Source organism: Gadus morhua, chromosome 2 (assembly GCF_902167405.1).
Source record: "Gadus morhua chromosome 2, gadMor3.0, whole genome shotgun sequence".
Taxonomy (NCBI): Eukaryota; Metazoa; Chordata; class Actinopteri; order Gadiformes; family Gadidae; genus Gadus; species Gadus morhua.
This window is the reverse complement of record NC_044049.1, coordinates 22,319,709-22,330,353: the sequence shown is the minus strand read 5'-3', so window position 1 is coordinate 22,330,353 and position 10,645 is coordinate 22,319,709. Positions and strand designations below refer to the sequence as shown.

At 49.2% G+C, this 10,645-nt stretch overlaps 1 protein-coding gene across 1 annotated transcript; it reads left to right on the top strand.

Annotated features, from left to right (window-relative positions):
• The first annotated feature begins 575 nt into the window (after positions 1–575).
• On the top strand, positions 576–6,089 carry LOC115537669 (neuronal pentraxin-1). The gene is made up of 5 exons (XM_030349718.1): positions 576–1,199; positions 2,144–2,357; positions 3,077–3,321; positions 3,867–4,046; positions 5,760–6,089. The coding sequence occupies exons 1-5, from the start codon at positions 726–728 to the stop codon at positions 5,979–5,981; spliced, it is 1,335 nt and encodes a 444-aa protein (XP_030205578.1). The 5' UTR covers positions 576–725; the 3' UTR covers positions 5,982–6,089.
• Positions 6,090–10,645: the final 4,556 nt, after the last annotated feature.

Below are 10,645 nucleotides of genomic sequence, written 5' to 3'. Positions count from 1 at the left end.
CTTACTTCACCCCCCGTTGACTAACTGAATCTGAGCAGGCTTGACAACAGAAACTATGTGAATGCTTGTTGTGAATAATGGATGGCGGCGCCTGCGCCTACAGATGGATCCAATCACATCAGCAACTGAATTATTGAAACGATAACAACCATATTTCTATTGATCGCCGAAACACAGAAAACATTAAGTGAGAAGAGTGAGAGGCAGAAAGGTGAGAAAGAGTGAGCAGAACAGCTAGTCAATAACGTTTAGGCTCTCAACGCCAGCAGGGACAATCATTTGGCAATTTACCGGCCACATGGAACTCAGCCTGGCCGAGGTGGGATGGAACCGACAACTCTTCAATAGTCTGACAATTAAATATTCACCAGGCGTGAAACGGCAGGCGGTACACGGGGAGGGAGAAATTGAGTCTTGAGTCCACGAAAGTGCGTGCGTGTGTGTGCGCGCGCGTGCGAGCGCGTGACGCTGCCGAGTGGATTACGAAGGGAAGTGCGGCTCCGCGGGGCTCTCTCGCCGTGACGCAGCGGACAGTCGCCTCTGCGCAGAAGCCCACGCGCGCGGTATATAAACGGAGGGCGCGCGCTGCGAACGGGGACAGTTCCGTGGTGCTGAAAACCTGCGCGCTCTTCACTCCGCGCTCTGCACCGCAAACTCCGACAACAACCAGACCCCGAAACTTAACCCACCGGACGCACCCCGGCGTGAGGCGACTTCGCGCCAGCATGAAGCTCGCACGGGACAGGATATACTGGAGACTTTTCCTGTTTTCCTCGCTTTTGCTCGCGGGGACTTCGGCGCAAGGAGGACAGACGCAGTTCATCTGCACGAGCGTGCCCAAGGATATGGACATATGCTCGGCCACGGTGCGCAACAGCGTGCCACCGGTGGCGGCGGGGGACGACCTGAAGACCACCGTTCTGCAGCTGCGCGAGACGGTATTGCAGCAGAAGGAGACCATCATCAACCAGAAAGAGACCATCCGCGAGCTCACCTCGAAGCTCTCGCGCTGCGAGAGCCAGAATGGCGGGGGCGCGGAGCCCGGGGGCGGCGGGGACGAGCGGGGCGGCCGAAGGAAAGACCCGGCGGGGGGCAGTAAGAACACCATGGGGGACCACGTGTCCCGCGGCCCATCCGACACCCTGGCGCAGCTCGCGCAGACTCTGCAGTCGTTGAAGCAGAGGCTGGAGAACCTGGAGGTACAGCACGCGCTCACCGGCTGATAGACCCGTTTAACTGTCAGGTTAAGTTAGAGCGGGACCCCGAAATGAGTGTGCGGTGCGACACCGCATCACATGTAGGATCTAGATCCACATGTGAGATCATGTTTATAGTGTAACCAGTGAAACCTGTTAGAAACAGTTTTTTGTTTTGACACTTAAACCGAAACTCTAACGTCCCCTTTGATGTCCCCTTTGAGGCACACTTATTTTCTCATTTAATGTCCCCTTCAACATCCCTTAAACGTCCCCTTTAACGTCCAGAGCTTCAAGCCAGCGCCTTTTTCAGATATTTGTTTGAGTTGCCGCATGATCCCTAACGCGAGAGCTTTTCTTTGCGCTCGTTAATACCGCCATTATCTCCCGCCGCCCTCTCCCGCGGATTATTTACTGATCACTGTAAATATGTGAAGTGCACGCGCACCAACATCTGATGCACGCACGTCCGCGCCTCCTTGAATGGAATGCATTTATAAAGCGCTCTTATAACCTGCGGCCACTCAAAGCGCCTTAAAATACTGCCTCACATTCACTCATGCATACACACGTTCACACACACGTGTGCATGAATGGTTGAATGTGTGCATGAAAGTTTGAATGTTAGGCGACAGCCAGCTCGTCTGGAGCAGTCAGGGTGAGAAGCCTTGCTCAGGGTCACTGCGACCCTCCGCTAGGAAGAGCCGGGGATCGAGCTAGCAACCTTCTGGTTACCAGCCACCCCACTCTACCTCCCATGGGCCACATGCGGCCCATAACAAAAAGATAACAAAAAGTGTGTTGCTCGGGAGCCGTTTGGGTTCAATGCCTTGCTCAGGTTCACCTCGACACTGCGCTCAGTGGGAGCCGGGGATCGAACTAGCAACCTTCTGGGTACAAGTCAACCCGACACCAAACAAAGTGTCTTTCCCTCTGCCCGGTTGCAGCAGTTCAGCCGGAGCAACAGCTCAGGCCAGGCGTCTAGCCTGAAGGACCTCCTGCAGACCAAGATCGACGAGCTCGAGCGCCAGGTGCTGTCGCGCGTCAACAGCGTGGAGGAGGGCCGGCAGCCTGCGCTGCTGCGCAACCAGACGGCGCAGCGGGGCCGCGTGGAGACCACCCTGACGTCCATGCACCAGAGGATCACCGACCTGGAGAAAGGTGTGTGTGTGTGTGTGTGTGGCGGGGGGGGTGGGGCGAGGGGGGCCTCTCCCGGAGTCAACGAGTCAGTAATGACATGGATAGCCTAATTAAACGCAATTAAGGTATAAGACTCAATTAAACATTTTTAGACTCGTATAAGAAAATAAATAAAGGAACTTTATAAGAAATAAAAAGCAAGAAAGGAAAAAAATGAAATAAATAAGCTAAAAATGTATAATCGGACGAATTTTATAATAAATAAAAATCAAGAATGAAAGAAAGCGGAAGGAGTAAAAACATCAATAGATACATTAAAGTTGATCAGTTAGGAAATATACTGCCAGGTGTATGCATTGATACGACAGTGAGGTCGATGCATGTGTTTATGTTACACAACTCAGACGGATAATGCGTTGTGTAACAAAATTTCCCCTTAACCAGCACGCTTTATTGTCTATAAATCCTCCAATCCGCTGACATTATGCAGCGTCAAATAACACAAATATATCACACACAGGCTATATCAGCCGATTGCGTGACTTATAAACTATAAAGCGTGAGAGTTTAGGATATAATTTGTATCACACACATGTTGTGTAACACAAACATCCTCTAAACCCGCACGCTCTATCTTCTATAAATCCTCAAATCCACTGATTTACGCAGCGCCGATGCTTTAAAGCGCCAAAACTCCAGGGAATCAATCCATCAACCTCCAACTTTCTTTGCCGTTCCAGGACAGCGAGAGAATCGGCCGCTGGACAAGTTCCAGCTCACCTTCCCGCTGAGGACCAACTACATGTACGCCAAGGTGAAGAAGAGCCTGCCGGAGATGTACGCTCTCACGGTTTGCATGTGGCTCAAGTCCAACGCGTCCCCAGGCGTGGGCACGCCCTTCTCCTACGCGGTGCCGGGCCAGGCCAACGAGCTGGTGCTGATCGAGTGGGGCAACAACCCAATGGAGCTGCTGGTCAACGACAAGGTAGGGCCCAGTTTCGAGTGGTTGGCTGACGATAGATCGATTATCAACGTGATGGACCTGAGGGATTACGCATTTAGAGTAGGCCTTCCACATTGCGGACGGCTTAAAGGGATCCGTCCCGGCGGGAGACAGGCCCAGACAGTGGTGGTGGGCCGTTCATCCATTGGGGCGAATATGGATGAAATCCAATTATTTAATATCTATGTAATGGCATTAAATAGGCTACATTTTCAGTGTTGTCAAATGCACTTGTGTTTAGCCTTGTGTTTGGTGCAATACCTTGTTCATATTGTTTTTATAATTAGTTTTACGTGACTCACATGTTATCTCTTTAATACTGTTTTTTATTTTGTGGGGTATTTTGTTTCCAAATACAGAACATCTCATAGACATTGAGCTATTCAGTTTCCAACGTTGTGTGTGTTTTCCTTGTTATAAATAAAGACATTTCCGCCATAAACTGTCGCAGAAATGGCACAAACTGGTGCATACAGATTCACCAGAAGAAGCATTAATTGAAGAGTTCGACGCTCTAACTCGTGCAGGTCGCGAAGCTTCCCTTCATCATTAACGACGGCAAGTGGCACCACATCTGCGTGACGTGGACGACGCGTGACGGGGTGTGGGAGGCGTTCCAGGACGGAGTCATGAGGGGGAGTGGCGAGAACCTTGCCCCGTATCATCCAATCAAACCGCAGGGATTACTCATCCTGGGCCAAGAGCAGGTAATGGCCCAGTTTCATTTAATGCCTTTTAATTCGATTCTAATTTAATTACATATTCTTTATTAATTATCATTAATGAGTTTGAGTTTCTTAACGTTTTTTTCTTGGTAACTGCTGGTTTGATTGAGTTTGTAACTTTCTAGCTCCCATTTCATGTTTAACTCCTCTGTTGAAAGATTTTACCATCAAGGGAAATCTTTTAAATGTCACCCAGTCTTTAAGATGATTTATATTAAAAGCTATGAAGACATTTTTCTTGATTCAATTCACTTTTTCATCACCCATCAGGCTCATGTGTATGTGAGAGATGGGGAATGAAGCTAATTGAAAATTCTTTATTAAACTACTTTTTTATAAACTCCCACCAGACTTCACGTCACTCCACATCCTTCAAATAAAAATAACCAAACTGAAGGGCGTTCTCTCCGATCAGAGGCCTCAGGAGAACTCCACAATTTAGCATTTAGATGAACACATGCCTGACTGCCAAATCATGCTCCTACATCCATAGCTTCCCCGATAAAGTTGTGAGCCTTACACTGCTTCATTCTGAGCAGATTCTGAGCACGATGAAAGTCTGCAAAAGTCACAAATACAGTGACATCATGTGATCTTAATAACGCGAAGAGGATGTGTTGAACGAAGGAACGTATACTCAGACCTCTTCAACGACCCCGGACAGTGCAGCAGGAAGGCTGAAGCGGGCCGACCAGCTTGTGTTACAGAATGCCTCGTGTAAAAACAAACAGAGCACTGACTTCTTTTGTGCCAAGGATTAATCAGTTGATAAACAGGTTGAATTCAGGTAGAGAGCCATCCTAAAGTGCACTATGCACCTTGAATGTTTATGTTTATTGTCTGTTTGTATTAGTTTGTCATTTTGTCTATCGTTGTCTGAGTCTGTATGTACTTGTACTTATATGTGCTGTTTGTGCTTATATGTTTTTTAAATGTTCCCAAATGCAAGACAAATTCCTCTTTGGGCAATAAAGGTTTATCTATCTATCTATCTATCTATCTATCTATCTATCTATCTATCTATCTATCTATCTATCTATCTATCTATCTATCTATCTATCTATCTATCTATCTATCTATCTATCTATCTATCTATCTATCTATCTATCTATGTGTAAGAGAGAGGAGACCGTTATCTGTAGCGGTGCCCCTTGTGGGGTACTGCGCTCACACTGAACCCTGTAGGCGTCTGAGCAGAGGCGCACTCTGGCCTCGACGATGAATGTTCCTGCCTTGGGTTCACACCATCGGCCTGTTCCATGGGCGGATGATGAGATTGGCCACCCTGAGCGCCACCCCTGCTCCACCCTGACCTATCGACAGACTCCGTTGCATTTACATTCAGCGCATTGAGCAGACGCTTTGATCCAAAGCAACCTACGTTCGCAAAGCCAGTACATTTGTCAGAAGAAAGAGAAACAACATGTATTGCTGTCTCTACAGTAAAGATGTTCATAGAAACAAGTGCCAAGCACTAACACTCTCTAGGTTAACCCATTCCCTGTACACAACAAAGATAGCTAGGGTAAGATGCTACACGAGTACTATTTTTAAGTGCCAGGACTCACGACATACAATAATTGCCTAAGAGGGGTACGTGGGGTTCAGGGGAGGCTATGCAGAGTCAAGGTGCATTGCCTTCTTTCGGTAACTTTCCATCCCTGTTCTAACTCCTCCTACGCCTGGTCTCTGCAGGACACGTACGGCGGTGGCTTCGACGCCACTCAGGCCTTCGTGGGCGACCTGGCAAACTTCCACATTTGGGACCGCAAGCTGTCGGTGGGCGAGATCTACAACCTGTCCACCTGCAGCAGCAAGGCCCAGGTGGGCAACGTCTTCTCCTGGCTGGAGACCAGCCTGGACGTGTACGGAGGCGCCTCCAAGTGGACCTTCGAAGCCTGCCGCCAGCTCAACTGAACCGGGGCCTGACCCCTCGACTCAACCTCAACTGACCCCAGGACACACACCCTCTACCCTCCTGGGGGTCTGACCAGCCAATGAGGACATGGGGAGGGGAGGGGGGGGGGGGGGGTATCAAAGCCACCGTTGTCATGGTTACCCACAGATGAACAGTTTCACTTTTTGACAGTTGGACGGTTTAACTTTTTGACAGTCGGACAGTTGGACAGTTGGACAGTTGGACAGTCGGACAGTTGACGGTCGAGGCGGTGTCCGGATCTAACTTTGGGGGTGTGCGGGAGTGTTATCCGGTGAACTAAGGACACCTGATACTAGAGTTATATTTTGGCTTTCGGAAAGAGGAAGATTTTCATGAAGTGGACTTTTGACAAACGGTGGGGCTTTGACGTGAGGCGGTTCCGACCGCAGTCCCGGGTTCCATTCTGAAGCCATGCCGCCTGTTACCGTCGTGATGGTAGATAACCATCGGTAACCCGGCCCGACGCGACGCCGGCGGCGGCGGTCTTGTGCCACCATGACAGGCCCAGGTTTGAGGAGAACCGCCTTGGTTCCCCCGCTCAGACGGCGCAAGTCTCTTTTTCTTATTCTTCTTCTTCTCCTCCCTGGTCCTGCGTTATGTTGCCGCCGCGGTCACCCGGACGTTTTCACAGAGACATTTGACAGAAGGGTTTTTGACAGTTGGTAGAAACCGTTGGTAGAATGTAGGTTGCGATGGAGGGAGAGAGAGAGGCGGGCGGGCCATGCTTTTCCACTGCTTTCCATTGTCGACCGTCCCCCCTAGCTTCAGTGGATCCATGAGAGCGATGTCTTGCCAACGTACGGAAACCCACAAGAGTGCCTTTGGGCCGTGGACGCAACGCAACCGCCATCGTCTGCAGTCTCTGTTCGCCGTCTGTGTTTCCGTTGAGTTTGTTCTGTGAATTCAGCTTATTTTTTTTCGAGACGAGAAAAAAAGATTAACACGATTATCGGAGCGACGTGACACTTTGTAAGATACCGAAATAGAGTTGATTTAAAAAGTAAGCTACTTTCTTTGTTCCCGGCGGGGGTCCGACGGCACGGCGGTGGGGTGGGGTTCGTACTTTAGGTGGGTGGCGAGGTGTACAGGGGGGGGCTGCATGAAACACGCCCCCTCCTGACCGGAGCTCCGCCCCTGGGTCGCCATGGTTACGACCGTGGACACGCCCGGTCTGGGTTTTGTACCGTATTGTTTCATGACCCACGCATGGCTGCACTGAGACTTGGAGATTAAAAATGTTCTAATTTTATAATAAAAAGGAAAATAAAAGAGACTTATCGGTTTATGAGTGTTTCAGAGAGGGAGGGGGGAGGGAGAGGGAGAGAGAGGGGAGGGAGTGAGAGAGGAAAGGAGAGAGACAGAGGATGAGTGCTTGTGTTTGAATGCGACTATTCTCGGAAAAGAAAGGAAGAGAGGTCAATATAGGTCAACATTTGAAAATGTGTGTGTGTGTGTGTGCGCGTGCTTGCGTGCGTGCGTGCGTGCGTGAGAGAAATATTGTACGGTCATGCTTGCATTGTTATTTCTTGGATTTGAACCTGTGACCCTGGTAGTGAGGAGATCTAAGAGTACAATCAATGAATCTCACACAAACATACACACACACACACACACACACACACACACACACACACACACAGTACTTCTGCGTAAGTTCAACTATCTTCTTCCTCCAGGAATGTCGTCTGTCACAGGGCTGCGCCGTGGTGAGCTGGCTGGCTCTATAGCTGCCAGCCCGGGGCTGAATAATAGATTCCTACACAGCTGGGGGAGTTCCCTCCCCTCCCACAGCACCAGCCTGTAACAGCCAGGCAGACAGCAAGCCAGCTAGCGAGCCATCTAGGGACCTATAGCTGTATATAGCAGTATATGGCTGCATATACCTTTACTTTTTATTCATGGGATCCCAGAGACATCCAGTCAGCAATCATTACATTAATAAGCCGGTAGAAACAACCATCCACAAAATCAGTCACCGAAAACAACCAGATGATGTATCTATAGTTGGTCTAACAACTACCAAACCACTCACCAAATGAATCAACCATCCGACCGATTACCAAACAAGTCAGCAAATCAGTTAACCCAATCAGAGCTAACCACCAAACCAGTCCTCCAACAGCCGCCAAACCAGTCCTCCAACAGCCGCCAAAGCAGCCACCAAACCAGTCAACCCACCAGCCAGCAGCTGGTGTTCACCACTCCACCGTACCTGAGTGAGAAGTCCCAGCCTGGAGTAGCTCGTAGCCCAGCAGATGTCACACGCTAACAAGCACTAAATTACCCCCCCAGGGGAACGATCATTTTGGATCGCTTTGGAGCGCTCAGCTGTGCATGTTAATAATTCACATATTGTGGTCGTTCTCGCAGTATAAATCAATACTTGACACGCGGAAGATGTGTTCATTATTGTTAACAAGAATAGATGTCTTCTACACGAGTATCAATCATTTTAATTAAGCGTCGCAAACGGGTTGACTTTCGGCAGCGGTTGGTGATTACTGAGGCGGTCTTGACAGTGTGTGTCGTTTGGTTCACCACAAGAAGGATACCAGGTTCAATTCCCACCCTTGAGCAAGGCGTCCGTCCCCACTACCCGCTCCATAACGACCTGTATCTGCATTCACTGCAAGTCGCTTTGGGGGAGAGCCAAGTGACAACAGTGTTAAACAGTCTGAGGGGATTACAGCGCTGGCTGGGAGCTGGAGCCTATACTCCCCGGTGGGCCTCTACTGTGTGGTCCAGATGCTTCCCTCGCTGGGCTCAGGGGAGGCTGGGGTTATCTGAGGTTGTATGGACTGATATATATACCTCATCCACCTCCATTCAAACCACTTAGATACACTTCTGACTTTATATATATATATATATATACATATATATAAATATATAAACACAATTGACGACTTACTGGTAGAAGTCACCTTGTGGTGTCTCAAGCAAAAAAACATTGAGAGACTTGCACCAGCAACCACTGCTTGACAGATATTTCGCTCTTTCCCCACACATTCTCATTGAGATTCTCATTCCATAACCAAAAATGGTTATGGAACATGATGTTATCTGAGAGAGAGAGAGAGAGAGAGAGAGAGAGAGAGAGAGAGAGAGAGAGAGAGAGAGAGAGAGAGAGAGAGAGAGAGAGCATATGTAAGTGAATTAACTCCTTCAATGATGGTTAGAATGATTTTTTTATATTTCATAGTGTGCGTCTGTGTGTGAGAGTTTATGTGTGCATGTGTTAGGTAGGTGGGTGGATGTGTGTGTCTAAGGTAGGTGGGTGGATCTGTGTGTGTGTGTGTGTGTGTGTGTTAGGTGGGTGGGTGGATGTGTGTGTGTGTGTGTCAGATAGGTAGATGGATGTGTGTGTGTGTGTGTGTTAGGTGGGTGGGTGGATGTGTGTGTGTGTGTGTCAGATAGGTAGATGGATGTGTGTGTGTGTGTGTGTGTGTATTAGGTGGGTGTGTGGATGAGTGTGTGTTCAGTGTGCATAACCTCCCAACTCATTTGTTAATGTATAAACTCCTTCAATGAAGGATTAGAATGGATTTCGACTCATTTCAGGGTGCCCTCGTACGTGCATGTGTACCTGCCTGCGTCAATGTGTTCAAGGCAACAACATGAACCGAACAAAGTGAGGAGTTGGAGGTCTCCCTTTCAGCGGAGCGCCTTTCAGAGCTCCGCGGTGGTGGATTCTCCTGATTAGGAGCCGCGCCGCATGAGCCGCACGCTAATCTCTGGAGCACGGCGCCACAAAACAACCCGTGTGTCTCCAACAAGGCGAGGTCGGTCGTGGTCTTGTGTACGAGTCGATGCGGTGCTTTCTGCACGCCGGCCGTAATGAGACCTCCACACAGAGCTTTTGTTTGATGGCACAATGCATGCTGGGAAGGTGGAGAGCAGCGAGAGCTTATAAATTAAAATTTTACACAAGCGTCCAGGCAACGGAACAAACCAAACTGCACTCTCACACACACACAGACACACACCGACTTAGATGCACAAAAACGTATACACACACGTGCTCGCCATGCGCACACAAAAAAGATTTAGGGATATATTTTGTAACTATATGAGTCAAGGATGTGCTTTGTTTGAGAGAAGTAATGAATTCGATAACGTTTGATTATAAGCTTAAGTAAGGTTGGATTACCTATGTAACAGTTAGGTTCTGCTCAGGTAAGGTTAGATCATGTTAGTTAAGGTTAGCCCCTCAGGCGAGGCGTGGCCTTGTCCCTGCTCCCTGCTGTACCTCCATGGGAGGCTGGGAGACTCCCGTCCCCTCCAATGGTTCTCTCTGTCTCTCAGTGATAACCCAGGGGGTCTGGGGGGCCCCTGGGAGACAGCGCTGGACAGACAAGCAGCTCAGACACGCCACAGGCTGTGAAGAGGTTTAGTCCAGCTAAAGCCGGGTCTAGTTAGCCCCACAGTTTACTTTTTTGGGGGGAAAAACCGAACTGAAAACTGGAGGCGGATACAAACTTCTAGTGAACATAAAGTAGGTCTTACAGTACGTAACATGGACAGCACCTCAAGGAGTAAGATATAAGGGAGGTATAGAGGGAGGGAGGGAGGGAGGGAGGGAGGGAGGGAGGGAGAAGGGAGAGAGAGGGAGGGAGAGAGGAGAGCAAAACCTTTGGAAAGG